Source organism: Neovison vison, chromosome 7 (genome assembly GCF_020171115.1).
Source record: "Neovison vison isolate M4711 chromosome 7, ASM_NN_V1, whole genome shotgun sequence".
In the NCBI taxonomy this organism is placed as follows: Eukaryota; Metazoa; Chordata; class Mammalia; order Carnivora; family Mustelidae; genus Neogale; species Neogale vison.
In genome coordinates, this window is record NC_058097.1 from 204,523,434 (window position 1) to 204,551,222 (window position 27,789).

Below are 27,789 nucleotides of genomic sequence, written 5' to 3' on the forward strand. Positions count from 1 at the left end.
GATCTCTCTTCCTTCAGGTTCTCCTATCTTTTCCTTCCCAGGGCCTCCGTTTAGTCTAGTGTCACACACCACGACTAAGGATGAATTAAGAAAGGGTTCAAGAGGCGCCTGGGGCTGGCTCAGTTGTTGAAGCGTCTGCCTTTAGCGCCTTTAGCTCAGGTCACGATGCCAGGCTCCTGGGATCGAGTCCGGCACCGGACGCCCCACTCCGCCGGAAGCCTGCTTCTCTCTCTGCCCCCGGCCGGCTCATGCTCGCTCGCTCCTATCTGAAACGGAAGGAAGGCAGGGATGGAGGGTTCGAATCCAACAGAAACGGGCCCAGAGAGGAGGCCGCCTCCATCCCACAGCGCCCCCTGCAGCCAGTCAGCCGTAAGCACACAGCGGAGGCCCAGCAGTCCCTGTACTTGAGTGTGAACTGAGGCCCCGCTCCCGCCTAGCGGGGTGCACATGGCTGCTACCACCCGTGCCCGCCCTGCCCCGGGCCACCGCTGGCCACTGCCGTCTGGGCAGACGGCACACGGGAACTCTGCACTACGCTTGAAATTAATTCAAAACGGAGACAAAACCACGATGACTACAAAAAAACAAAGTGTGAAAAATACATAAATGGACATTCTCTGGCCTTATAAATGTTCACCTCCTTTAACCCGGTAAAACTGCTCTACAATGGATCTAAACGGAGGAAATCACCCAAGCTCTACACCAAGATCTGGGTGACGATGCAACAGCTGAGAACGGGGCAGAGGCGGCAGCGGCGCTGGGGCCACGGCAGTCGAGCGCGTCCAGCCTACGGAGGCCGCAGTAACTGTTTTCCGCCCAGCAGAGCCGGGGCAACAGTGTCCACACACGTCACCCCGCTGTGCTGCAGGAGAAGCGTGGAGACCCCGGAGAGGAGCAGAGCTGTGGGCGTGGGAGAAGCAAACACACTGGCCCGGCTCCACTCGGACGCCGGATGGTTCGTATTTCTAATTTTACCATCTAAAATATTTCATGATAATTTAAAAAAACACAAAGACTATGGGGAGCCTGACTCCACAGGGGACACATCTGTTTGCTGTTCTTTACACCTCCCCGTTCTTCTCAGCATTCCCCAGGCAGCATGCATGACTTTCCCAACAGGAAAGGTGCCCGGCCCATCCTCTACCCAGACTAGGGCCCGTCTGTCTATCAACCACAATAAGAGAGGGAGAAAAGCGTCAGACAGGCTGAGAAAGAAAACAGACCCAGGAAATCACCAAACGGGAGTCTCATAAGAGAAAAGGAAGAAAAAAAAAGATTGATCCAAAGGGGAAAAATTAAGAAATGGGGTCTGGACGACCCACAGGTGAGAAAGAAGTGTCAGGAGAGAAAGGACCCAGAGTCTTCCACAGCACGCTCCCACTCCCCAGATGCAAGCCCGCAGCCTCAGACTGCCCCATGAGGCCTTCGGGGGGCGCCGGGGCCCAGCCCCTGCACAGGCCAACCAAGAGGCCCTGCGATAACCCCATTAACCAGGTGCAGCAGGAAAGGGGTTCCCCTTGGCCTGGGAACAGGCATCACTCCAGCTCCTGCCCAGGCCCCCACCAGCAGAGAGGAAGCTGAATGTCACCTCCCAGAGTGAGCTCAGCAGGAAAAGCTAAAGGGACACATCCCATGTGTCCCCCTGCCCCTTGCCTCCAGCAAGGCACCTCCGCCAGGACCGGAGAGGGAAAGCCCACGAAAGCTGGCCCTCATCTGTGACCGGGAGCCAGTGCTCTGCGATGGGAAGGGAGGAGCCGGACTCCAGGTCCCGGGCCGTGTCCCAAGGGCCTGAAACCGAGAGCCACAGGTCCGTCAGTGACAAGCCACTGGAGCTGCTGTGGCACCGGAATGGAGCCCATCAGCCACAGCCAGGCTAGCAGGCCACGAACAGTGCCTCCACGAGGACCCACTCACGGGGGGTGATGGGCCCATTCCCTGGAGGAAAGGAAAGGACCCTCTCAGCGCAGCAGGTGGTGGGGAAGGGCGCTGTGTGGCGGCCAGAGCAGGCACCCGCTGTTCAGGTTTACCCACCTGCAACTACATCTCGGGTCAAAGCTAGGAGACTTTGTTCATGGGCATCTCGGCTTGCTATTAAGGTGCTGCTCGGGAACCAAACTGAGGATCAGGAGGGAGGGGCGGGGGTGTGGCTGCCAGGTGGTGGGTACTGAGGAGGGCACGTGCTGTGATGAGCCCCGAGTGCCACACCCAACTGATGAGTCACCGAACGCTACGTCGGACACCGACCGTGCGCGTGCATACGCTCGCTAACTGACACAGCAAGGATAAACGGACAAGAACAGACAGACAAGAGCGGAGCACTGCCCGGACCTGAGTGTATACCTGCCACCCCGTTTTACAGACGTCAGATCCTCACAAACCTGGGAGATGCTTAGGAGAAAGACACTGTCCCCTCTGACACAGAACAAGCCAGCCAAGAGCGGCATGTGGCGTGGCAGACACCACGGCCAAGAAGTCCCGTGCTACGTGGACTCCTTCACCTGCCACAGGCAGCCCATGGCCTGAGCTGCCTGCCACGATGTGCAGCGCTGCTGGGCAGGACCCAAGAAGGCCGCATGAGAACGTTCTAGTTGTTGGTGAGCGTCCTGCTCAGGACCAGCCTGCCACCCTGCAAGTGTGTGGCCAGGTGTGCATCGCCTGCCACGGCTCCGAGCCCCTCGCCCTCAGAGCCTGACCTGTTTGATGCCAGCAGGAGCTCCGTCCATCGGCACTCACCATAGGCTGCCCAGGGTCTGAAAACTTCACTTTGATATCCTGCAGGTGCTTCAAGATCGGTTCATCATACTCCTGATTAACAAGAGAAAAAAAGAAATTTCTACTGGGCTTTTCCCGAACAACACACATGTCCCCCCAGGGGCTCACTAGTGCACGCAGGCGTCAACGGGAAGTCACACACATCTGTGCAATGACAAGCGGTCAGCAACACGGTGCCACTTCTCTCTGGTCCGGAGCACTGGGAACCATCCAGGCCAGGCAGGGAGGGCAAGAGCCCGACTTGTTTTCACTACCACCTGCTGTCACTGCATACAGGGATCAACCAGGCTTGCTGGGCCTCAAGTCTCGGAAGAAACATCTCGGGTCAGCTTCGGACCCTGTGGGCCAATTTTCTGGTCTCCTGCCCTCACACCTTCCCACCTGTCTATTCACAGGAAGGTGGGGAAGGGTCTCGAGCCTGTTCAACGACAGGGGCCGCTTCGCCCTGAGGTGGCAGACCCAGGTAAGAAAGTGAGACCACGCCAAGTCGTGGCTCAGCCGCAGAGGGCAGGCTTCCCAGCAGCACGACAGCGAGACCCCCCCAGCTCAGGAGATCACGACCACTCAGGCGAGCTGCCGGTCACACGAAGTGCCTTTCCACCCACCGCGAACAACCGCTCAACTCTCGGTTAAGTGGTTCATAAGTAAACAGTTACTAAGACTAAAAGCTCTCTGTTAAGGCGGAAATTTGCTTACCTGGACTAACTCACTTAGCATATCTACATTTCTGAAGATGGTGAACCAGAACTCTGGAATTCCTTTGGGGTTTGGCTCCTCTGCTGTTGCTGCTTCTTTTTCTGCTATGACTACTTTATTTTTCATGTCTCCCTAAAAAAAATAAAGATGCCAAACAGAATACTTAGCACAAAACAACACATTTACATTCAATGGCTTAACACAGAGTATACATTTCGGAACCCTGCACAAATGTCAAAAACCTTGTACTCCGGGGGCGCCTGGGTGGCTCAGTGGGTTAAGCCTCTGCCTTCAGCTCAGGTCATGATCTCAGGGTCCTGGGATCAAACCCCACATCAGACTCTCCGCTCGGCGGGGAGCCTGCTTCCCTCACCCCCCCGCCTGCCTCTCTGCCTGCTTGTGATCTGTCAAATAAATAAAATCTTTAAACAAGAAAAACAAAAAAACAAAACTGCGTTCTCACACCTACAAGACCTCCGCACACGTTCCACTTTAAATGTTTCTAGGCAGTCAGAGCACTCCCTTCAGAGGTGATTCTGTGACATGATTTTAGAAGACGGTACAATGCCCTCCACCTCGGGGAAGGTATCAAGTGCCACTCTAGAAGACGCCTGTCCCGGGACAACCAGCCACCCAGCGCTGGCCAGAATCCAGTGCCCTGGCAACAAGGAGCGCCGAGCACCGTGTCCGCCCGACAGAGAGGAGGCGGCTACAGGTGTCGAGGAAGGAACTGCTCGCCAACACCGGGGAGGTGACTGGATAGGCTACACGCGACGTGCAGAGGTGGCTTTTCTAACCTCAGGGCTCCGGGAACGGCTAGGCCCAGGGAGCTCGGGCATGGCACTAACTGGAGCCACGGCGCACGCAGCCGCCCCGTCGCGTGGCTGTCTCATGTAAGAACGCCCGTAAGGGGCTTCAGAGAGTAAGAGAGGCTGATGTTCCTTGAGCAACAAGGAAACGATGCACAACTAGGCTCACACACTCACACACTGCCAAAAAATGCCTAAAAAGGAGCCCCGATGGATAAAAAAGGACAAAAGCTACTTGTCTTCCCAACAAACTTTGGCGGACCAAGTTACCCTGCAGCACGCTGGGTCTTCCCGCGGCTCTGGAACGGGGCCAAAGGCTGTGAGGCGAGGGGGAGCTCCGAAGCCCAAAGAGCTGGGGGCACCGCGGCTACTTGGGTCACCGCCCCGGTCCTGGAGGGCGGCGGCCCAGACCCCCACCAAGCCCTCCGCACAACCCTGACCCCGCAGGGACTGCCGACACAGGGGCCCCTCCCCTTGTGGGACTTCGCTTTTGTCTCGATGGAAGACTCTGCCGACGTTCTCCCTCGGACTCCTCTGATCCCACATGGCACCGTCCTGCGGCACGGAGCTGATTAGACACTGGAGCAGCGGGAGCCTGGTTGGGTCACGGAATTAACGGATACCGGACCCGCCGGCCGCTCCGCAGTCCGATCAGAAAGAAATCGCAGCGGCCAACCTCAGGGCGAAGCGGCCCCCGTCGTCAGGGGCCCACCCTCTGGGACGCCGAGACACACTTCCTACTCCCAGCGCCGCCGCAGCAGCCCGGCTCGCTCGCGAACACTCACCGCCAACTTATCCTCCTCTTCGTTGTCACTGTGCCACTCTGACTCGGCGTCCGTCGGCTCCACATCCCCGGTGATGAACTCCCTTCTCTGAGTAAGAACGAGACCGTGTTAGAGTCAGGGCGGGTTAGTCAGAAACTCGAGGTCAGTTTGTACATCACATCTGTGAAAAGCCCGTGAAAACCGACGCTTTTATAACGTAAGATTCTAAGTCTGGGGCTTGAAGGAGAACCGTTCGGGATCCTCTGCCCCGCAACGTGGGGCCGTAAAAGATGGACACGCCGACGCGGCGCGGGCAGCACAGAGGGAGCGGCCCACCTTGTCGAAGAGGGGCTGGTACAGGGCGGCGTACTTCCTCTCCAGGTCGTGCACCTCCTCGTAGAACTTGGCCTCGATGTGGGCGCAGCGCACCTGCAGCTGCTTCAGTGCGTTGATCCTCCTCCGGACGGCCTTGGGCAGGCTGCAAGAGCCAGGGAAAAGGAAATCACCCTCCTGCCTGCGAAAGAAGGCAGCACGCCTGTCCGTCGTCCCCTTAAGATAAACTCAGGCTAACAGAGAACTCACATCCTCACTCGCAGAAATGAGCCCCTAAACAGCGTTAGAAAGACGAACATCCCAGTAGAAGGGGTTGGGGGGCCCGGCGCTGACAGAGAATCCACAAAGAAACAGAACAAATCATCAAGCATGGGAAGAAAGTTCAATCCCACAAAATGTCCAGACGCCTGGGTGGCTCAGTTGGTTACGTGGCTGCCTTCGGCTCAGGTCATGATCCCAGCGTCCTGGGATCGAGTCCCACATCGGGCTCCTTGTTCAGCAGGCAGCCTGCTTCTGTCTGCGCACGCTCTCTCTCTCTCTCTCTCTCTCTGACAAATAAATAAATGACATCTTTAAAAGAACTGCTCTCTGTTCCTTACCAAAATGGCAAATTAAAAAAACCTCCCAGGTTTGATGGGCCCAAGAAGCCCTCTAACAGCCCCATCTACCTTAAAGACAAAGCAGAACCTCAACGTTCCTTGGGTCCAGTAACTCTCCTTCCAGGAACTTATGCTAAGGAAATACCCAAACACTTGTGTGCTGCTGTGTCCCCTGAGGCACTACTTGTAAAAGTGGAAACCAACAACGATGGCACGTTGAACAGGAGTAGCGCACAGCCTGTCTAGAGTTGTGTTTCCAGAGAATCTTCAGCACCGGGTGAAGGGTTCATGCTGCTACACTAAGGGGAAAATCAGACACAACACAGACAAGTAAGTGGGGTCTGTTCCCTTCCATGGTCGGGTAACTTTGAGATTCTTTGCCTTTTGATACTTCTTGACGTTCTTTTCTTTCTTTCTTGTTTTTTTTTTTTTTTTTAAGATTTATTTATTTAAGAAAATTTTAAAACATTTTATTTATTTAACAAAGAAAAAGAGATCACAAGGAGGCAGAGAGGCAGGGGGTGGGGGGAAGCAGGCCCCCCACTGAGCAGAGAGCCTGATGCAGGGTTCGATCCCAGGACCCTGAGATCGTGACCTGAGCTGAGAGCAGAAGTGTAACCCACTGAGCCACCCAGGTGGCCTCTATTTACTTCAGAGAGAGACAGAGAGAGAGAGAGAGAGAGGGAGGAGCAGAGGGCGAGGGACAAGTAGACTCCATGCTGAGCAGAGCCGGACACGGGGCTCACTCTCACAACCCTGAAACTGGGGCCTGAGCCGAAATCAAGAGTCGGACGACCGACTCAGGCAGCCCAGTACTTTTCCATAGTCTAGAAACATTTCTGTTTGTGCCTTACTTTTATACATCAGAAGAAACGTACCCCCTTTTAACCCATCAAAACTCTATGTTTAACCTGAAGCCCTCGGTCACCATCTAGCACAAAGAGGGGCCTCCTCACAGACCCATACAGCCCTCCTGGGCAGTGTCCTCCTGGGCTGGGGCCTCAAGGTGGGGCTAGCAGTAGCCTGAGTACTCTACCCTTCCTCTGACAACACGCAGAGTCCTAGCTGCTCCGACGTGCAGCACTGTTTAGAATAAACACTGGAACAGCCTTACATCAAAGGACCCTGCCACACTACCCAGAGCCACCTCAGGGTAAAGGTCCTTTACCAAGACCCCTAAACTACTGTCCTATCTCTAGGACTACCGCTGGCAGGAGAACAAGGAGGAAGCACACTGAGGACCTAATGAAATGAGAAACACACAGAAACACCTCTATTTCTCTTCTGCATTAATCACACGATTACGATTTTATCTTTCCTCGTCTTCCTAACAGAGTAAAAACAACAAATAATTTTAAGCAAACTGGACCCTGATACCCTACATCCAGCTGTCCCCCCATCAGTTACAATAACTCCACACCGTCCCCCCAACAGGCACGTACCATGTAGTACGTCTAACACGGGACTAGTCCTGTTCCATGAAACCTCGCTCCCAGCCCTGGCATTCCCTCTGTGTGAAAGCCACTCCGCTCACCCGGAGTCTAGCCAGCAAACCAGAGAGAGACCATGATCACCTCCAACTCTCCTCCCTCCCAGTACCACGACGTCGGCCTGCAGAGAGTCAGCTGGAAGCCAGCACGCTGCCACCCTGAGCTGGGCCCCAAAGCCCTGTGGCTAGCTAACCCCCCCCCGCTGCAACCCCCCACCACAGGCCTGCATCTCTGCCACCTGCCGAGCCCAGGCGCTCCTCTTTGGAACCCAGTGCCTGCTTCTCCGCACCCAAAATCTGCTCAACGGGGAAGACGTGTATTCCTATTCCAAGGAACCAGGAACTCGGGCTTTTCGCCTTTGCTTCTTGAGTTGTACCGAGTCGCAGGCACGTCATACTCACGTCTCGATGTAACTGGAAGGAGTGTGGGAGACACTGTCAAGCCGTTCCTGTAGAGCTGCCAGAACTTGAGGATTCTGCATCACCTGATCAGTGAGCTTTTCTATTAAGAGGGAAAAACAAGGCCAGAATATTGAAGACACGTCCAACACAGAACAGCCAAGGGGACAAAACCATCAGCACGGATCTTCCCAGCTTTGACTGTTCACTTTAACTTCTAAATGTAGCAAGTGGCTTCTTAAAAACATGTTTTGAAAATACTAACAATTAATTTTATTTTTTTCTGGATGGGGGGAAGGGGGAGGGAAGGAGAGAATCTCAAGCTGACACCCTGCCTAGCACAGAGCCTGAGCTGGGGTTTGATCATGTGACCCTGAAATCATGACGTGAGCTGAAATAAAGAGTCAGACAATTAGCTGACCGAGCCCTCCAGGCACCCCTTCAAATGTACTCTAAAGGCATTACCTTTAGAGTACCCCATTACCCAGGACCCCAGTACCCCATTACCCAGCTGAGCGGGCGGTCAGAAATGCACTGAAGGGCACCCAGGGAGTGAGCTCTGGTTCTTGCTTCAGCTGTTTAAGCTGCATACCTCCCAAAGATGCCATCACCTCCCAGTTCAGGGGCCTATCTCCTGCCCCCTCCCCTTCTCCCCCCCAGACCTAAGGGGGCCCAGAAGCCAAGGACAGGGATAAGGCAACGATGTCTTCTGAGGGACAGAAGTGCTTACTGGTGGCCCAGCTCACGTCCCAGGAGGTCCCACATGCACTGGCTCCTGGTGCACCAGAAGTGCAAGTTCTGGCCTCCACCTTGTACACTGCCCTTCTGCCCAAACCACCCCCTCCATACTGCACTTCCTCACTACCCCCTCCCCAAAATCACTGGCCTCCTCCCCCACACTGTGCTGGTGGCTCACACACATCACTGTTTCCCAACGAACGAACAAGACACTGAAGGGGAAGGGAGGTCTTTTCCTCCACCGTAAGCAACAGTGGCACGACACAGCACCGGCCCAAGGCAGAGATGCTCCGTGTTTGCTGAACTGACGCCTGCTCGTTCCCACTGGCCAGGAACCCTAATTTAGCACCCTCCCCTAACTCCAAAGGTGCCTGGGAGCTCTCCCCACCTTTCTGTACTGAAGTCACATGGGCAAGCAAAGGATACCAAGTAGGCAAGCCAATTTCAACATTTTAGTTATACAGCGCGGCTACCAGGAAGCACTGGGTGGTTTCACCTATGCAGTTCTGTACGCATACAACTGGGCATGCGTACATCCGTAAATCCCACACCACACAGACACGCATCTTCTCTAGCTCCTGCCACTGAAAGGCCTAGAAACAGGGAACACCTAGCATCTACATTCTGGTTTTTATACATCTCCCCACTACTGAAAGGAACAGGGCCCCTTGCAGAAATGGTACACTCCAGGTCCAGAGCAAGAGTTCAAGGAAAAATGGAGCATCAGAAAGCTACGAAGTGCTCAAAGCTCAAGAGGACAAGGCAAAATGTCACAAAAGCCAGTCTGAAGAGACCTGCACTGCGACGTGGGACCATCTGCACACCAAAAAGAGTACTGATGGCACTGATGAAACCCTGAAGGAGGAACGATCTAGAACACCGAAGTAGGGGCTGGGAGAGGGAAAGGCCGTCTCTGACAGCTATAATACGCAGTCGGACTGCCATACTTAGAAAAGTGCCCCGTGCAAACACCAACGTCATTCCGGATTCCACAAGGATCATTAGTATGTCTCGGGGAGAACAGGATGTCCACAGGATGACCGACGGGTCACTTACTGAAGAGACCCTCACAATGGGGAAGGCTGCCAGACACAACCTTCCCCAAGTCCTCAATCTCGGGATCCCTGGCCACAACCCCAGTGTGCTCCCCGGCAGCAGGTCACTATGCGGCAGTCTGAATCTAATGCGAAGAAAACCACCCGACTAATCCAGAGCCTGGCTGTTCTCCAAGACAGCCGGCCTGCAGTCTGCCACTGTGTCACCGCAGGGAAGGGTAAATAGGCAGGAGAACAGCTCTAGAATAAGGGACACAGAACTAGATTCGGGACGTCACCGCTGGCTGGGGGCTACGGCTAAAAACCAGCAGCCGAGAATGGCGGGGCAACAGTAACACAACTCTGTGTTCACGCAACTACAGTGTTGTGTAAATGCTGCATTTCTTGGTTGTGGTCACAGCGCTGGGGTTAGAGGCATTCATCCTAGTTCCTAGGAAATTTACATGAAACTGTTTTAGGAGAAAAAAGTCAAGATAACCCCAACTTGCTTTCAAACAGTTAAAAGGGGAAAAGGGTATAGATCTAATAAATTTTTAAAAAGGCGAAAAAAGAACACATCTATGAACTAAGGGACAAAATGGCATGGAGTCTGGGTTTGCTCCAGGAGGATCGGGGAAGAACAAAGGACACATGGAAAAGATCGGTCCCCGGCTGAGCAACGTGGGCCCTGCGCGGCAGCGGGCACAAGGAGGACCGCCGTGCTGGCTAGCCTACTTCTGGGAAGCCCGAAGCTCCTGCCATGGAAGGTTTTACGGGAAGTACTGTTCAAGTGAACGACTCCGACTTCCCCAAACCCCCGCAGCCCAGCGATGCTTCACGTGGATGACTTGGCTTGTCGCGAGCACGAGCTCCAGAGCGGAGGCCACCCCGCTCTGCGCGCGGACTCTCCCGCGGGGCCCTTCCCCACGGGCCGTGAACTGACCTGTGTGACTTGCATTTTTAGCAGCCTCCAAGGCGTCTGAAGGAACACCGTCTGAAAAACTAAGACCGTACGTTACGTATTAGCTATCAAGACGTTCCAAAGAGTACAAGGGCATTTTCCTTGGGCAACACATTAAGAGGCAGCTCTACAACAACTTCACACTTGGACAGAACTACGGACACAAGGGCCTATCTATGAGGTATGTTTTGGTTATTAAAAACAAAATAAAACAAAAACCACCTACCACTGAACACACCCCACCGCCACCCCAATGCGCCCCAAAGTTCTCATTTCCAACCCTGGCCAAAGCTGCTTAGTTTTTACTTCTAGTTTCTGTCCCCAAAACTCTGCTCCCCACCCTCAAACCGAACCCACTAGCTGACCAACATGCACGCTACACTGTGGTCAGCGGCCAACGGGATCAAAGAGCTACCTTACCCAGTTTTCAGGACACAGTGCCCACGGTGGCTCTGTAAGCTCACCACAGAAAGTCTACCAACAATGAGACGTCATGAAAACAGATGCATCAGTTTTCCAAAACGCCTGGACATGGCCTCCCACACCAAAATTACACCACGTCAAATACTACGCAGCACCAAATGCGGCTTTCAGGACGAGCCACGAAACAAAATCTCTCTCTCACTCAACCCCCCAGAGGCCAATGATGGAGGGCGGTGTTCAGCCACTCTCAGCCAGCAACGTGGTCACTTCCCACGAAAGCGTTCTCAGTATCGATGCTTGAGACACTCCCCTGTGCGAAGCCCCTTCCTCATGGGCTCAAAGCCAGCAGGGGAGGGAAGCCGTCCCACCAGAGCTTCTGTGACATTTCCTCATGGGTGTCTAGGCTCATTGCTCTTCAGCTAAAACTTAAGTCCCAATTAGCAAGTTCATTTTGACTTACCTGTTATCTGCCATCTGAGTGTTTTGATCTCCTACAAATTAAGAGAGTTATAACAATTAACATTGCCAAATATTCACAATGAACTTTCTAGGGTGCTTGTAGCAGTCAGTGGCTGTCTATGGGGGATGAGGGTCCACCAGGAGGAGGAGGGAACTTTCTGGGGGTGATGGAATGTCTAGATCTTAAACAGGCTGTTGGGTTTCTTGGGTATATACACAGTATATACACTTGTCAAGTTCATCAAATCTTACACTTAGATCTATGCATTTCAGTGGACGCATATTTTGCTCAATAAAAACAAAGGAACAAATTCTCTTTTTGGTGCTAAAATGACCAGAGTTCAAAGGAATACTAATCAGTTCTAATCTGCCTTCTCTAATAAGCTTCAGCAACAGGGACATAAGTTTACGCTAGGAGGCCAATGATCCCAGAACTCTTCAAAGCATTTACTAGTGCTTCTATTATCTTTCACACTTGAAGTCACAAGAGGACTTTAATTCTATTATTACTACTATTATTATTACTTTTTAAATTTAAGACTTATCTGACAGAGAGTGAGAAACAGCACAAGCAGGGGGAACAGCAGAGGGAGAGGGAGAAGCAGGCTCCTCATTGAGCAGGGAGCCCGACGCGGGGTTTGATCCCAGGACCCTGGGACCATGACCTCAGCTGAAGGCAGGCCCCCAACTGACTGAGTCTCCCCGGCGCCCGTTATTATTTTTCTGAAGCAGACTCCACGCGCCTGGGGATGGCGGGGAGTTCAGCACGGGGCTTGAACTCATGACCCCAAGATCAAGACCTAAGCTGAGACCAAGAACTGGACGCTTGACCAGCAGAAGCCCCAAGATTTCAAAGGTCACTGGTTTTGTGTGTTCTCTTACTCCCACACTGGAGATGGCAGTGCTATGTATGAACATGTGACACTCGGTACGACCCCACGTTTACAAGACACACACAAGACTCTCCAAATTAGATGATTTCTTACCTATAAACATTAAAGTGAAATCATGGACATTTATTCCTTAAAGAGAACTCGTGATTAGTGAAGTCTCAAAACCCTGACGAACGTGACCCGGTCGGAGGTGGTGACGCTCCCACCTCTCACACGCAGGGCACACGCGTCCCTGGGGCGTCCCGGCGGTGTCCCGAGCGCCAGCCTGGGCTCACGTTCTCCGGTCCCCGCGCAGGACTTGAGCTCTCCACCACAACGGGAAACAACGAAACCCCCACGTCTAAGGAGAGCAGCTCCGACTGGAATTTACGGTCTGCACCTGTTCCGTTTTCCACCCAACTGCATTTTTCTTTGGCTATTTTGGTTTTTGCTGATAAGCACCGAAGGAGCACAACAGCGAAACGAACGTTCCGCGAGAGGCGGCCGCCCGCCCGCCCCCACGCGTGCCCACGGTCAGTGAGGGCTCTGGAGACTCCTTAGTGCTACCCAGCACCTCGGCTGAGTCCCGAGTCCCCCCAACAGAACCCGGAATCCTGGGCCCTTCTAGGCATCTCCCTCAACGCTGACCCCAGCGCCCGCTCCTCTGCGGTTCTCCGACGGCGTCCAGCCACAGCCACAGCCACAGTAGCCCCACGCTCCCCTTCTGCTGTCCCCCACGCACCACGGGACAAGTATCAGGCAGGGAAGACTTCAAGAAAACAGCCGACGACAGCAGCCTCAGAGCGGCCGTCCTGGCCTCCTGGTCGCCGGCTGCTGAGCCCCGCTGGCTGCCCCTGACCACGCACCTCTGTGGCTCAGGCGGCCCGGGGAACCGGTCCGTCACTCACGCAGCGGGAGGACCACAGCGGCAGGCCTTCTGGGTGAGAGCACGGGCAGATTCCAGAACCTCCTGCCGACCCGACCCGCCTGCCCCATGGAACAGACGCATGCAGCAGGGCCTGGCGGCCAGACACACACTGGCGGCTGGCAAGAGCCTGCTCGGCACAAGCCACCGTCCCGGCTGGTTCAGCGACAGGCTCCGGTCTTTCCCCACATCGGCAGCACCCAGGCAAGCCACCCCCGAACCTAACTCCTCCTCTACTAGCAAGGGCCCCGTGGAACAGGTGCTTTCCCACATCTTCTACCCAGCGACAACCCTGTCAGGGAGGCAACGTCCCGTGTGTGGCAGAGGACACAGAGGCCGGTCAAGGCAGCACGCCCGTCCCAAGGTCATCTGGCTGCTAGGATGTGGACCCGGGTTTCTATCACCTATGACAAAGGACATAGACCCAGGCAAGCTTGATGGCCGGCAAGAGAGCTGACTTGGGAAGAGCACAGAACTGGCGTCGGGAGCTAGGGGCGAGTCAGCTGAAGGGCCAGGGCGGGCGGCTTTTCTGCACGGGAGGGGGCGATCCGGCCAGGAGCCATGCGGCAAGTGCGACAGCTGCAGGGCGGGAAGAGCCTCTCGGCGGTCACTCCCTGGCTGGAGGCCGCTTCCATCTTCTGTCGGTCAAGCGTCCAAGGGCCGGCGGCCGGACAGTCCTCTAGCTCGCCGTTCCGTATCAGATTCTCCACTTCAAAGCCTTCGGTTCCGTTTTAGGTTCAAGTCCTCCCAGATGTCCCCTCTGACCCACATCTTTCACAGAAGGCCCTGGGGGGCTGGTTTGGTCAGAGGGGCCCGTAGCTGTGAGTGGATGGCGGCCCCCCAAACTGAAGGGACATCCTCAGATGTCTGTCCCTCAGAGGAGGGGGTTGGCAAGAGGGTATCGGGCCTCACCTGAAGAGCCAACAGTTGAGAAATGGGGGAATCCAGTCACGTGTCTCCCACTCGAGCCTCAGAAATCTTGGGAGGGAAAACACCCTTAGTTTATGCCTGCGTCTGGGAGGGTTATACCCACGGTCGAAGGTTCACTTACGGCTACTGGCTGGAACCCCCCTCGACCGGTTTCCCCAGCCGCCCGTATTTAATAAGACTAAAGCGCCCCAGGTCCCCGGGAAGCTGGCTTATTTCAGTTCAGGGTCTGATATTACCGTTTGTTACTTTTCATTCTTGCATCATTTCTTACAATTTGTTAATACAAAAATGGCATTCCTGCCCTCCCCGCTGTGGAGGGTGAAGGCACGGGACTGGTTCTGAAGCCCACTACCGAGGCTCTCCAGCTTGGCTGGTCATACTCAGAAGCTCTAACGGGAGCAGTGACGGCCGTACCACAGCCACAGGTTCCGAGGTGACTTTAGAAGTTCTGCGGCCCAACCCACAAGGGCACAAGGCTCAGGCAGATCCTTATCTATGGGGGGAACTCGTGGGCATGCACCCAAAGTGCTATCCGTCCCTGTTACCAGGTGCTCTTTTAAGACAGCGGGAGGAAACCCCAGAATGGACGCAGGGGTGCCAGGAGGAAGGGTCTCCTGGTTTCAGCAGCAGGAGTGAGGGCAGCAACTTCACAGCATCCTTTCCAGGGGGCGCAGAAAGAAGTAACTAGTGTTTTGTAAAGATGGGAGGTTAGGTAGATCCCTTTACCCAGTTCTTTCCCCTGGAATGAAAAAGATGGCCTCACAATCAAAACACGGTGATTTCCACCCAACGTGCAGTAAGCGGGGCTTTCAGCACCATGGAAATGGTTATAGGAGTGTCTTAAATTTCAATATATTTGGACTAACAAGGGAGTCTGGTGGTTGTGGGTGAGGTTCTAAAGGAGATCTGGGGCTCTTCCCAGAGGAAAGCATGTTGAATACATTTCCACCCCTGGCTAGATTTTTGAGCAACTGCTCAGGAGGCGCCACAGAAAGGAAGCACCTCGGCTTCCCGGTCCCAGTACCCTGCACAAAGCTGCGGTAATGGAGACCTTGTCGTCGCTTCGATCGTCTCTTCGATCCCCGTGTGGAGCGTACTATCTTGAGTCCTGCACTGCTGTCGTCACATGCGCTTCCTGGGAGGCAGCCTTGACATCTGCTCGTCCTGTCACTGTCTGCATAACACAGAGAAAGGCCGTGGGCAGACGCAGGGACTTGAGTGCGCACATTCCTCTGCGGGGAGGAGAACCCAACGGAATGCTGTGACGTCTGGTGCCACCCTACCAGAGGAAGGTGTACGGCTTCCTAGGCAGGAGGGGAAGGCCGTTATCTCCAGCAGAAAGCTTCTGCCATCCTCCCAGGGGTAACGGCCAGGCCACCAGTCCGGGCTTGTCGTGACTGCTCGCTCCAGGGCAAACCCAGCAATGCGCAGGGTCGGTGGAATCAAAACTTGTTTGTGGACTGGGAACAAAAGAGTGCGTTATAGGCAAACCAAGGAGTGGCAAAGAGACTAGCAAAGGGACAATTACAACTTTAGACAGCAGGACTCAGCGGTCGGGCAATGCAGAGTTCCACGAAGCGGGAGGTGCTACAGGCCTGACCCCGGAATCCTGGGGAGGCTGACTGCTTCCAATGTCATGTATGTCAGTCCTGGAACATTTTTAGCTTTCAGCTACCAGCTTGGATGTAGGTCCTCCCAGGTTTTGGGGCCTTTTCAGCTGGCACACGTGAATCCAGGAGTCGGTGGCACTGGGCATCCTCGGTAACAGCTGGCAGAGCTCGCAGCGAGGCTGGAGTGCATCTTCACGGACATGTCTTCTCCAGCAGATGAGCGTGCCCGGCTGCTAGGTGTGATGTCCGACGTCTCCTGTCTCTCAGGACTTGCTGTGGAAAGACTGTCCTACACTACCACGGCGTGATTACTCTCAATGGATTTAATTGGACCCTTGCAATACTCCAGTCTGTCCCCATTTTCTAGCTGTGGGTCCAAGGAAGCAGGAGCGGGGTGCGCTGCCGTCCTGTCATTACTTCCGAGAAGAAAGTCTGTGACACTGAGTGGAGCAGAGTAAAGGTTTCAAGGAAGCAGCAGCGGTTCTTGGGGCCAAGCTGTTTAGAGGGTTTCAACTCACTTAGCAAACTGGATCTTCACAGTTCTCTGTGTACGGGGGCCAGTTCTCTGAAGTCCGAGGCTAACCGAGCAAAAACATGCAGAACTGGCCGCATGGCCCACATTCGTCTAACGCTCACTGGTCCAGGTATGTGGGTCTCCTGATCACCACGGTACTCCCCCAGTGGGAAAAGTCCTACCTCAAAGGACTTTAAGGAAGAGGCAGTGACCTTCCTACATGGAAATGCTCCAGTGCAATGTGAGAATATGCAAATTACTGCTAGAACGTATTTATATCCGTGAGATGAGACAAATGTATGAAATTCACCAGCGAGGCCCTGAATGGTCCTGGAGTGGTGCCAACACACTTCCTGGGCCGCACTCAGGTCAGGTGGAACAACCAGGTGGTGCTCTTTGTGGCCTTGCTGGTGTTTTCCCACCAATACTAACCTGTAAAGTTATCATTCCTCGGGGGACCAATGGTTTAATTCAGGCACAGTGGCCAATAAGGAAAGCTTTAGAACCTCTGGAAGGACCAGCATCTTACTGGGTACAAAGCAGAGTCCCTCTTCTCTGGGGGACCAACAGCCTTCAGATCTTCAACTCTGCTTCTCTCTTTCACGGGTCAGCTCTGCTCTTCCCTGGTCATTCCTTAGTCCTCGCCACGGGAGCCGTCTTTTGGGCCATGACAGAAGTTTGGTCAATGGATTTCTCAGGGCAGCATTTCTTACGGGGGCACTGGCGAGGTAGATTCCTTTGGCTTCCCCTAACTTGCAACAGTTAGAGCTGCTGGGGGCAACCACTAGATTTTGGGCACAGAAGCCATTCTTCATTTCACTTCCACGAGAACTGAGAAAGCCCTGTTGTTTCCCCAAGATTCTAAGATCATGGGCCATTCCAAAGGCATAAGGACAATCAGGAGCAGCATCTGCTCTCTTCCTTTCAGCTAAAAGGCACGCTCAAGTGAGGGCATCGCCTTCAGCTGGTTTGAGCTGAAGCGGCCAAAGGTAAGAGTCCAGCCTCAATAACCTCCAAACTGTTATCACATACCCAGCACGAAACTCACACTTGCCCAGTTCAGGTAAGAGTCACCCATCAACCAGGAAATATCATTGTGTGTCACAGGGGTTTCTTACAGGGTCAACCGATGATCTGCGGAAGATCGTCGTGGGAGTTCCATCAGCGGAAGAGGGGCAAAGGGCGGCAGGACTGAGACTACTACCGTGAACACGAGTGACGGGGTGGGGGTCAGGAGGGGGCTTGACAGGAGGAAAGAGCTTGCTGAATGGTACTGGGTGTGGCGTGACTTCAAGAGAGCCTCAACAGCCCCACACTGTCGAGAGGGTTGAGGAAGATCCCCTACCCCTTTAGTAGCCTTGACTAAGGGTGGTGGCAAGCAGAGTTCTAAGGCAGGGGGATGTAACCTCGGGCAGTAGACCTAACTGTTGGTCAGAGTAACCTGGGGGGTCTGTGATAGCCCCATGTTTTGGGATAAGTTATCTGAGGGCACCTACTTCCTTCTCATCTACAAAAGGGAAAACGTAGCTGATAATCTGGGTGTCTGAGGATAGGTGGACTTACTACCGTCCTTCCAAGTCTTAAAGGAGAAGATATATTGGACATCCCAAACAACGGGGTCCGGTTTGGTGTTCTTTTGTATGGCACAAAGGGGCTCAGCTATTAAGAGGTTTGGAATCCAACTGTGACCCAAGCCAAGAAAACCCTGTAATTCACATTTGACCTTGGGGTACAGAAAGTTTAAAATGCCCCAAAGTCTTTCAGGATCCTGAAGTCTTTTAGGAAGTATTCCCATTCTGAGATTAAGTTATCCTAAATCTTGAACCAGACGTTTGAACAAACGGCAATTTTTTGTGCCTGTTAATGACTAAGATTTTTAACAGGTGAACAGGTCTTTTGGACAGCAGCCGTGGGAAGGCAAGCAAAGAGTGAAATCCGTTACGTATCTGTGCTGAGATGAAGCCTCTGGAAGAGCACGTCATTTAAGTCGGCTGCTGTGCTCTGTGTGGAGAACTCTCAGTAAACCCTCGAGGCAGGATTATCCGGGAACAGTCTTACCCTTCCCAGGTAAAGGCCAAAGGGCCATTATCATTCTATATATACCGCTATCAAAAGGAATACTAAAAATTGGACTGCGTAACTTAACTACAGTTTAGAAAGAGAAAAAGACACCTCCTACAGCAGGGCTGGAAACCAACAGTGCGTACAGATTAGACACAACAGGGTGGGGGAATTACAGTGTTTACGGCCTTAATGTGCCGGACCCAGCTCCATTCTTGGGCACAGAATTTTCATGGGTAAAATAGGGATATTTCAAGGACTATACAAAGGATGATGAGTCCTTACTGTCTTCTAGGCCTGATGCCCTGGTCAGGCCTCTTTATTACTTACAGGGTACTGATTTATTCTTGGGAGAGATTCTGAAGGGTCGATCTAGATATTAATGGGAGGAACACTGTGGATTTGTCTTGCTCTGTGGAGGATTTTGCCCCAGGAATGGGGGTACCAGGTTTAACAGTGGGGATGAGCCCCAAGTTTGGTCTACTTTGGTTTGCAGAGTGCAATAAAGGGGCCGGAACGCTCCTGAGCACCGGACTTGAACTCAAAGACCATTTCCCCTTTGGGAAAGGAAGAAAGACATGCAATGTATTTCCCCGGGACATCTCAGCCTAGACAGACGTACAGGCGCCAGACCACGGAAGAGCAGTGACTGGCTGTCTCGCACAGACCCCAGCTTAAAGGCCATGGGCTGAGAGACAGGGCGATGCTGTGGTCTGTCCGAGCCCCACGAGCGGCACACGCATTACTCTGAGGGAGGGACAGTGTGGTCTGGCATTGGGCACTAACAGAACAGTTCAAGTGTTAACTGAAACGGTAAGAAAATTCATCCCCAAACTGGAGAGTAGTCACCCCATTCTAAGTAATTCTCCTCCCCCAAGGGGAAATGGGCTTTGTGGGCCCGTGGGGTCCCATCACTGGGGAGGGTTTGGCCACTGCCTCGTGGGGGGTTTGCAACTGCTTTGACTTCAATTTCCAGTGACCCTTTTTCCAGTGGGCAGACTGTCTGCACTAACAGCAGGGTCGTGCAGGACACCACCACGGTGGACTCGACACCTACGGGAAGCCTGGAATTCTCCTTGAAAACAACTCAAGAGTCATGGATAGCCGTGTAACATTCACAGACAGATTCAGCAGGCTTCTGGGTGTGTGTGGGAATCTTATTCTAGTCCATGGGCTTGGGGAAAGCCCTAGGGACCACCTCATGTGTTCTTCTGGCTATGCTGCGAGCTTGGTCATGTAAAAGGGCTGGTGGCTAGTATGATTTAAACCCTAGCTTGTTTTCATCCAGCACCGGGCCTGACCTTCTCCAACAAGCACGCGAACTGACAGAGATCACACCAGGCTCGTAAGTTAGGGTTACAATACTGAATTCCTCCATCCTCTATGAGGACCCTTGGTTACCCTGGGGAGGTCCTTAATTATAGCCCTAAGCTCAGCCTTTGTCCATGGGGCACAAGCACTTTGGGGTGGTTTAGCAGCATCCTCAGAAGATCTAGTTTTGAAAGGGAAGGTTTTAATGGGTTAAAGCTGACGAGGTTTCAGTGAAAGGAAAGAAAGGAAGATCAGACAGAGGAGGGGCAAGGAGGCCAAGAGGGATATGGAAGGAGGCGGGGCCGTGCGGGTGGGAGGGAACCTTGGCTAGCACCAAGAAAGAGGCCTCTGACACTTTATTTTTATCCATCTTTACTTGTTTATTTGCTTCAGTCAGTTTGGAAACAATATTTTGTAAGGAGGCAACTTTAGAATCCTGAACACTTTTAGAAACCTCCAGATACTAATGAAAATAACTATTCCACTTGAATTCTTTAATTTTGTAGCCATGGTCTTCTAACTCAGTTGGGAGAAAGAAAAGTCTCAAAAGACGAAAGGTTCCCCATCATGGCCGCCAGAGCCCTCAGTTACCCTTCTCAGTAAGACTGAGACACACAGCCAAAAACAGGCATCCAGAACTGGCTAGGAGGGTTCTTCAAAGAGGGGCACCCTTAGAACATTTAGATGACTGGGATCCCATCATAAGGTTAAGAAAAAAGGGGACTGACAAATCCTGAATAAAGTCTGAGAGGTTCACACAAAAGAAGGGAGAGCTTGATTAACGGAGACTCCCCAAATTGACAGTTACGGCAACTCGTGGAAGCAAAGAGCACAAAGGCTCAAATATGGGTACCTCGTTCGATTCTGGGGGTCGTCGCTCCTCAGGGGCTGGCTCCTTCAGATCCCACTCCTGACACCATGTAATATTAACCTGAAAGAAAAGAGGTAAACTGAGGCAAGGTTGAGTTACCAGACATTGAGTTTCTGCAGGAAGAGCAGAGGACCTGTGATTCAGGACACGCAAAATGCACTGAGCTACACAACTACTAAAGGTTTAGGGCAGACCGCTTTTGTGGGAAGACTATAAAAGGGGAAAATCCAGCAAAAATGTCACCCAGTGAGTTCACTGGCTCAAAAGATAAGGAGATCCTTGGCGGACGCTCACTAATCGTACAAGAAGTTCTATCGTCTATAAATCAAGGATTTGTGGGAAATCAGTCTCGGTCGTATTTTTCTGAAAGCATGTGCATGAGAGTCTCCATTTCACTTCCTCTGGTTCCATTTTAGAATAACATCCTTGCACATTTCAGATCCAGACCCTCCTGACCTTTCCCTACCACCACCAACCACTTCACTTCCTGCGGCCACTTCCACCAACTTAACTCAAGATGCCTGCTGCTGTCCTTGGGAAAAGATGACCACCGACAGCCCGGTCAGAGTCAGGATCCTGCACTGCAGCACCGTTCCCGAGAGCGCCGCTGTCTAGGAAAATGTGAAGTAACAATGCTCCTCCTCGGCTGTGCGCTGTGTGGTCCCAGGGCCCTGAGCAGCGTCTGGGACCAGAGCTGTTGAGTGAACGCACACCCCACTGCAGGACACAGGCCAGAGAGCTTCACCTTCTGGAAAAATGACGCCACTTCAAAGTAACAGACTCCGTTCACATAATGATCCACTTTATTTCCAACTACGTGAAGCCATGTGCTATTGAACACAATTTCTGGTGACACGATGACAAAGCAGCTCAGTTAAAGCCGACACAGCACCGGCGAAAACACAGCAAAGTGCTCCATCAAGGACAGCAGGAGAAACACAAACACAAGAACGAGCTGACGCGAGGGCAAAGAGGCCGTGTCTGAGGACTGAGCAGCAGCAAACGAGGACCCGACACCTAGAACACAGCGGACGCAGTGACCTGCTTCGGAGGCCCACCCCGCCATCTCCCAGCTGTGTAACCGGGGTCCAACACCCACAAACTCGACGGGGCCTCCCGAGGGGCTGCTGCGAACACACGACGACATGGGCCAGGCGCCCAGAGCACACGGCCCGCTGCAGGCCTCCCCTGGCTTCTACAACCGTGACATGCCGCCTGCTGCTTGGCAGAGACCAGCAAACCCAGGTCCTCTCGACAGTTCTCCCTTCGTACAAGGCAAACCAATCTAGGGTTGGTGACAATACAGATGAGCGAGAGTTCTACTTGTCAATTTTCACGTCCAGCAATCCCGACTAGTTCAAATAGACAGTAACAAGGAACTACCAAATCTGCAGGCTTGAGACAGACAACCATCCATGTGTTTTAATGCTGGTATGCTGAAGCCTCATCTGAAGGTCTGCTTCACCTCGAGGCGATCGTGTTAAAATGCGAACAGGTCACCAGGCAAAAGAACATTCAAAAACATAGAAGACAGTCGTTCAGGCCCCTCCCAGCACTAGCAACTGAGTCTACAATTCTAAACTTGGACTGGCATCCACATTTCCACGACTGCATGAACGAATGCTTTACTTTTACTTATGCAAGATCCCTCACAACGCTATTTATAGATTTTTAACCCAAACAAAAAAATTGTTTCTAAGGGGAAAATTTTTAGTCTTTATGGCAAATTATCCATATATAACTAAATTCCTAATTTTAAAAACAATCTATAGGGCACCAGGACGGCTCAGTCAGTTAAGCATCCAACTCTTGACCTCAGCTCAGATCATGATCTAAGGTCATGAGTTCAAGCTCCGGTTGGGCTCCATGCTGGGCATGGGGCCTACTTAAGAAAAAACAAAACTGGGGCACCTGGGGGGCTCGGTGGGTTAAGCGTCTGCCTTTGGTTCGGGTCATGGCCCTGGGGTCCTGGGATTGAGCCCCGCATCGGGCTCTCTGCTTGGCAGGGACCCTGCTTCCCCTTCCCCCTCTGTCTGCCTCTCTGCCTACTTGTGATCTCTGTCAAGTAAATAATAAAATCTTTAAAAAAAAAAAAGCAAAAACAAAACACACAACACTTAGTCTATAGCTACCGTAAGCATGTAATTTCAAGCTGGGCCATTTCTAAGACACAAAGAAGGAGTAAGCGGGGGAATGCAGTCCTCCTTCACAAAACCGACATTTTCATACATTCTCTGTCTTAAGTCAAAGGTCCTTAATGTCTTTCCATGAAATAACTGAATAACTAAAATTAAATGTAGCCCAATGGCTCTGTAAGACTTTAGCATCTCACTACAGTCTACAATTTTTATTCAGTGAGGGTGGTGTTAATGAACTGTACAGCATAATCATGTGGTTCACGTAAAAGTCTGAGGGACGGGGATCCCTATGAACCTAAGAGGGAGTGTGATCAGCCCTGGTGTGAAGGTCCAAGTCCTCCAGGACTGGATCATGTTTTAGCTTAAGACCACATCAGAAAGGACAAGGGAACCATCTAATCTGAGAAGGTCAGGTTACCCCTTGCAAGAAACTCCAGCGTTTCCACTCAGAAAACCTGGCTAATACACGAAGCCCTGGGACGCTGCGGATCTCCTTTGTATGGCCCTGACCGGCAGATTTCTTATCCAGCCTATCATTATGCTCCGGAGCATTAGAAGGTAACTGTGTTGGGTTCAATATGCAAGCAAACGCGTGAAGACATGTCTAAAGTAAACAACCACAAAACTTACCTAAGTTTCTCCAGTAAGGGAAAGTGTCCTTGTTAACTATGCTCACATTCTCAGCAAAAAGACCGCCCAGGTCCTAAACTCCTAAAGACAGTCTTGAAGTTGGATTCAAACTGATTTCAACTGTATATAATAATTGATAGTAAATGTTTTTCCTTTTCTTTCGGTCATTTAAAAAAAAATTTTTTTTTTCTAAAGATTTTATTTATTTGACGAGACAAAGCAAGCGAGGGAAAACCACCAGCGTGAGTGGGAAAGGAGGCAGACGACTTCTGGCTGAGCCAGGAGCTGGACGCAGGGCTCGATCCCTGCACCCTGGGATCACGACCTGAGCCAAAGGCCATCGCTTAATGGAGTCGCTTAACGGACGGAGCGTCCGTCCAACTCTTGATTCCGGCACAGGTCACGATCTCGTGGGTAGAGAGACGGAGCGCCAGGTCAGGAGGCAGCTTGAAGATTCTCTCCCTCTGTCCCCCGCCCCGACTTGCGTGGCTGCGCTCTCTCAAAGCAATCTTTAAAAAAATAAAGCAAAGAAGCTTGTGTTTGTTTACAGGTGAACTAAGATAAGCAAGAAGTGCGTTACTACAGGCAGGTGTTAAGATACAGGGGATCGTTACCTCTGCATGTGTTTTCCTGTTTCATCACCATTTTTCTAAAGGATGGATCAACAATGCAAGTCTGTCTCCCACCGAAGAACAAGTCCCACGGGGACAGTGAGCAACGGCCGGAGCCAGGGCAGGACCCAGCGGCCAGACGGTCTGCTTGTCCCTCGCACTGCATGCCCCTGAGCCGCGTCACGGACCCCCCCCCCCCCCCCCGCCGACCCGAGTCTCTCCGGCGGAGCGTCTGAACCCCCGGAGGAAGTCAGGCCCGCTTGCAAGCTGGAACGGCCACCAGACAACAGCAAACCAACCGGCTCTTCAGAAGCTGGCGAGACACCAAGCCCTCGGTTCTCCAGAAGAAAATACAAAACTTGGTTGCCTTCCTTGACCAGATGCTCGGTTTCTCCTCCGGCCGAAGCTCTGGGCGGCTGCAGCTCCAGGTTCGCCCCCCCGTCTTCTCCGCAGCTCACTAGTGCACGACCAAACGCGGCCGACGTCCGCAAGTTTCCCCCACCCCGGCGTTTCCAAGTCCGGCCGCTCTGTGAGATCTCCCCTCTTCACCCCACTTACAAACCACAACTGGGGCGCGTGGGGGTCTCCCGTGGGGGTCTCCGTCGGTTAAGCGTCACCTTCGGCTCAGGTCATGATCTCGGGGTCCTGAGATGGAGCCCCGCGCGCAGCTCCGCACTCGGGACGGCGTCCGCGTGAGACCCCCCCCCTCCCGCTCTCTCTCTACATAAAAGCTTTTGGAACAATCGCACCCACCCTAGTCCATACTCCTCCACCTTTCCTCTCAAGAGCACCTGCCGCAACCTGATCGGTCTCGGTCTCCCGCTACGGACATCACGGAGGCTGGCTCTTGGCTTTGTTCGCCGCGGCACCCCGGGACCTGGAACCCCGTGCGGCACGACAAAGGCTCATGAAGCAACGGACACACAGACACGCGGCCGCGAGAGCTGTCCCCGCGCAGAGCACCGGCGGAAAGCGTTACTCCTGACAGCCGCGCTTCCCGACCTTCCCATGTAAACGTCTGAGGTGCGCCGCCGATCCCTACCACACCCGATGGAAATCGTCTGTCTCCCTGCTGGTACCGGACAGAGGCCGCGAGCCCAGACGGAAGCACATTTAGTTTCAGCGGCCGGGCAGCGCGCTGCTGAGAGGAAACCGAAGGCGACACAGCGAGCGCTCTCACCGCCCGCCCGTACTACAGAAACACCCGCGCTCCGCCACGCGCGGCTCGTGAAAGGTACGAGTGAACGGCCAAGGGCAGCCGCCGCGCCTTCTCTAGAGAGCAGCCGCCGCCCCCAGCGCGGTCCCCATCACACATCTGTGTCACTCTGGTCCGCTCAACAGTCTTCTCGCTCCCACTGCCAAGGCTCCGCGGCGGGGTAAGGACAAACGCCCCCGCGGCCTGGGGACGCGAGTCCCTGCTAAGCCAGGAGAGATCACAGTACAGGGAAGGGCGGGAGACAGCCACGTCCTGCGAGGACCCCTCCCCGTGGCGGAGCGGCCACGCCGCGTGGTCACCACTCTGGTGCCGCGGACGCCCCAACACGCTTCCTGCTTCGGGAGCGCAGCAGTTCCAGACGGAGCCCACAGGCCTCCCCACTGCCCCGCACTCGGCCCTCGGCGGCTCCGCCCGTGCCCACAGACACCCGGACGACTGCTCCCAGCCGCGGGCAGTCAGGTTTTCTGGCAAAACCTTCGGCAGTACAACACCAGCTTCTGAAAACAGTCTTAAACCATTTTAAAACTGTGGACAACAAAGAGGAAGCAAGGAAAAACCTCCGAAACTAAGTCATCCTAACCCGCCGCGCCCCGACGACTTCCCGTCCGCAGTCACCTCCACCGGAGACAACAACACCGCCAGCCGCTGCAGAGGAGAAAAGCCCGAGGACGTGAGCCCCAGCCCTGGCTGCTCAGCACCGACACGGACGCGCTCCGGCGCCAGGGCGCTGCTGGAGCCCGACAGGCGGGGCGGACGCTGTCCCCAGACGCTGCGGTAGGAAGTCACACACGGCACTGACCAACACGCCGGCTGGGGTCCTTCCTCCTTGCGGGCGGCCTCACAGGCAAACATGTCCGCACCCAGAACAGCACAGAGAGGCGGGCGGTCCGCACGGCAGTGCACAGAGCTGCGAGCTGTGTGCGCAAGCCGGGGCACCGGCCCAGCGCACAGGTACGCCTGGGCCCAGGTACGCTCGGGCCCCGCCTGCCCACACGCTCCAACCAGGTGAGCGCGCAGGCAGGGAGACCCACCCCGCCGACCACTACTGCTGCTGTGCACAGACAGTGCCAAGCCCGCGTGAGCCCCCGGACGCTGCTCTGTGCCCGCAGGGGCAGCACCCGGCAGGCTGGGCAGGTCGGACCCTGCCGCAGCGTGGCCAGACACGAGAGCTGGGAGGGCAACTGCCTTCAGCACACCAGGAGCAGGGCCCCACGACTCCAGCCTCGCCGGTCCCTCTGTCCCCGCAACGTGCTGCCGACAGCGCTCCTACTGACCAGCCTCCGCTCCAGCGACCCTCGGAGACCGCCGGGATCCCTCACCCCAGCCGCGAAAGCAGGAGCCTTCCTCGGCCCGAGCAGCACCAACTGGGACGCGGACACCTGCACGCGCCGGCCGCTTCACCCGCCCGGCCTCCCGCAGCAGCCTCCCGCACCGCGGGCTGGAACGGTCCGCAGACTCCACTGCGGGACGCACCCAGCGCTCGGGAAGGGCCCAGAGACCGGAGCGGGACGCGGTGGCCGGGCCCAACCCCTCCCGGGCGGGACCGAGCCGACCCCGCGGAACTTCTTCCCCCTCCTCGCAGCCGCGGGGCCGGGAGGACGGCAGGCACCGGGTCGCACGTGCGAGCCGCGCGCCGCGCCCCCCGCCCCCCGCCGCGCACTCTGAGCCGAGCGCGGGGCACACCCGCAGCCGCACGTCCCGGGGACCCCGCCCCCACCCCGCAGACGGGCGGGTCTCGTCGCCGCCACACGGCCCTCCGCCGGCGCGCAGCAGCGGGCGCGCTCGGGAAAGCGGGCCCCGGGCCGTCCGCGGAAACGCACCGCCGTGGGCGCCGCCGGCGTCTCCGAGCTCCAGGACAGATGCGGGCGCCGGCCCCGCAGGGCGGCTTCCCGCAGGCACAGCCCGGCGCCCCGGAAACAAAGGGGCCCCGCGGCGGCCGCTCCCCTCGGGGTCACGGCGCGGGCCGGCCGGCCGGACCGCCACGCGGGAACAAAGCGCCTCCTGACCTTCAGGGCCGCACCGGGGCGGGGGGGGGGCGGCGGGTCACCCGCGGCCGCCCGCTCCTCGCCGCCGCCCCGCGGCCCGCCGCCGCCCGCCGCTCCGGCCTCCCCGCCGGCGCCCCGCCCCTGCGGCCGAGGCCTGCTCCCACGGCGGCCCCGGGCCTCGCGCCCAGCGCTCCGGGGCCCCCGCCGCCCCGGCTCCGGTTCCCCGCCCGCCGTCCCAGCGCTCCGTTACCCGGCCGAGCGCCTCGCGTCCGCTCCTCACGCCTGCTGCGGCTGCGGCACTGGCGGCGGCAGTGGCCTCGCTCGCTCCAGAGGCTGCGCCGCCGTGGCCGCCAACAACACCGCCTCCCATTGGCCGACGCCCCTGGCCCCGCCCTCTATAAGCAAGACGGGAGGCGGTTGGGCGGACTCGGCGCAAGTCAAATACGCTTCGGCGCCGCCGGAGACAACCAATCAGAGGCCGCGGTAGTAAGGGACGTCACGCGGCGGCGCTCGCAGACCCCGGAGCCCCATGCAAATACGGGCGCGTGACGTCTGGGGCGGCGGGCGCCCGCCTTCCTTCCGCCTCTTTAAGGGGCGGAGCGCGCGGAGGACACGCGGAGGGCACCTGCGGCCGCCCTG

At 55.1% G+C, this 27,789-nt stretch overlaps 1 protein-coding gene and 1 non-coding gene across 3 annotated transcripts in view; both read right to left on the reverse strand.

The window, feature by feature from the left end:
* NAP1L4 (nucleosome assembly protein 1 like 4) overlaps positions 1–27,488 on the reverse strand; it is a 42,630-nt gene extending 15,142 nt beyond the window's left edge. For both annotated transcript variants that reach the window (XM_044259975.1, XM_044259977.1), the window contains exons 1-9: positions 27,401–27,488; positions 20,553–20,630; positions 11,478–11,508; positions 10,577–10,635; positions 7,865–7,964; positions 5,378–5,519; positions 5,063–5,149; positions 3,469–3,600; positions 2,734–2,805 (exon numbers count right to left, since the gene is read on the reverse strand). In XM_044259975.1, coding sequence (XP_044115910.1) covers positions 2,734–2,805; positions 3,469–3,600; positions 5,063–5,149; positions 5,378–5,519; positions 7,865–7,964; positions 10,577–10,635; positions 11,478–11,491 — 606 coding nt within the window. In that variant the 5' untranslated portion in view covers positions 11,492–11,508; positions 20,553–20,630; positions 27,401–27,488. The remainder of the gene's footprint in view (positions 1–2,733; positions 2,806–3,468; positions 3,601–5,062; positions 5,150–5,377; positions 5,520–7,864; positions 7,965–10,576; positions 10,636–11,477; positions 11,509–20,552; positions 20,631–27,400) is intronic.
* LOC122914892 lies at positions 1,774–1,896 on the reverse strand. The gene has a single exon (XR_006385956.1). It is a non-coding gene; the product is annotated as a small nucleolar RNA SNORA54 (small nucleolar RNA).
* Positions 27,489–27,789: the final 301 nt, after the last annotated feature.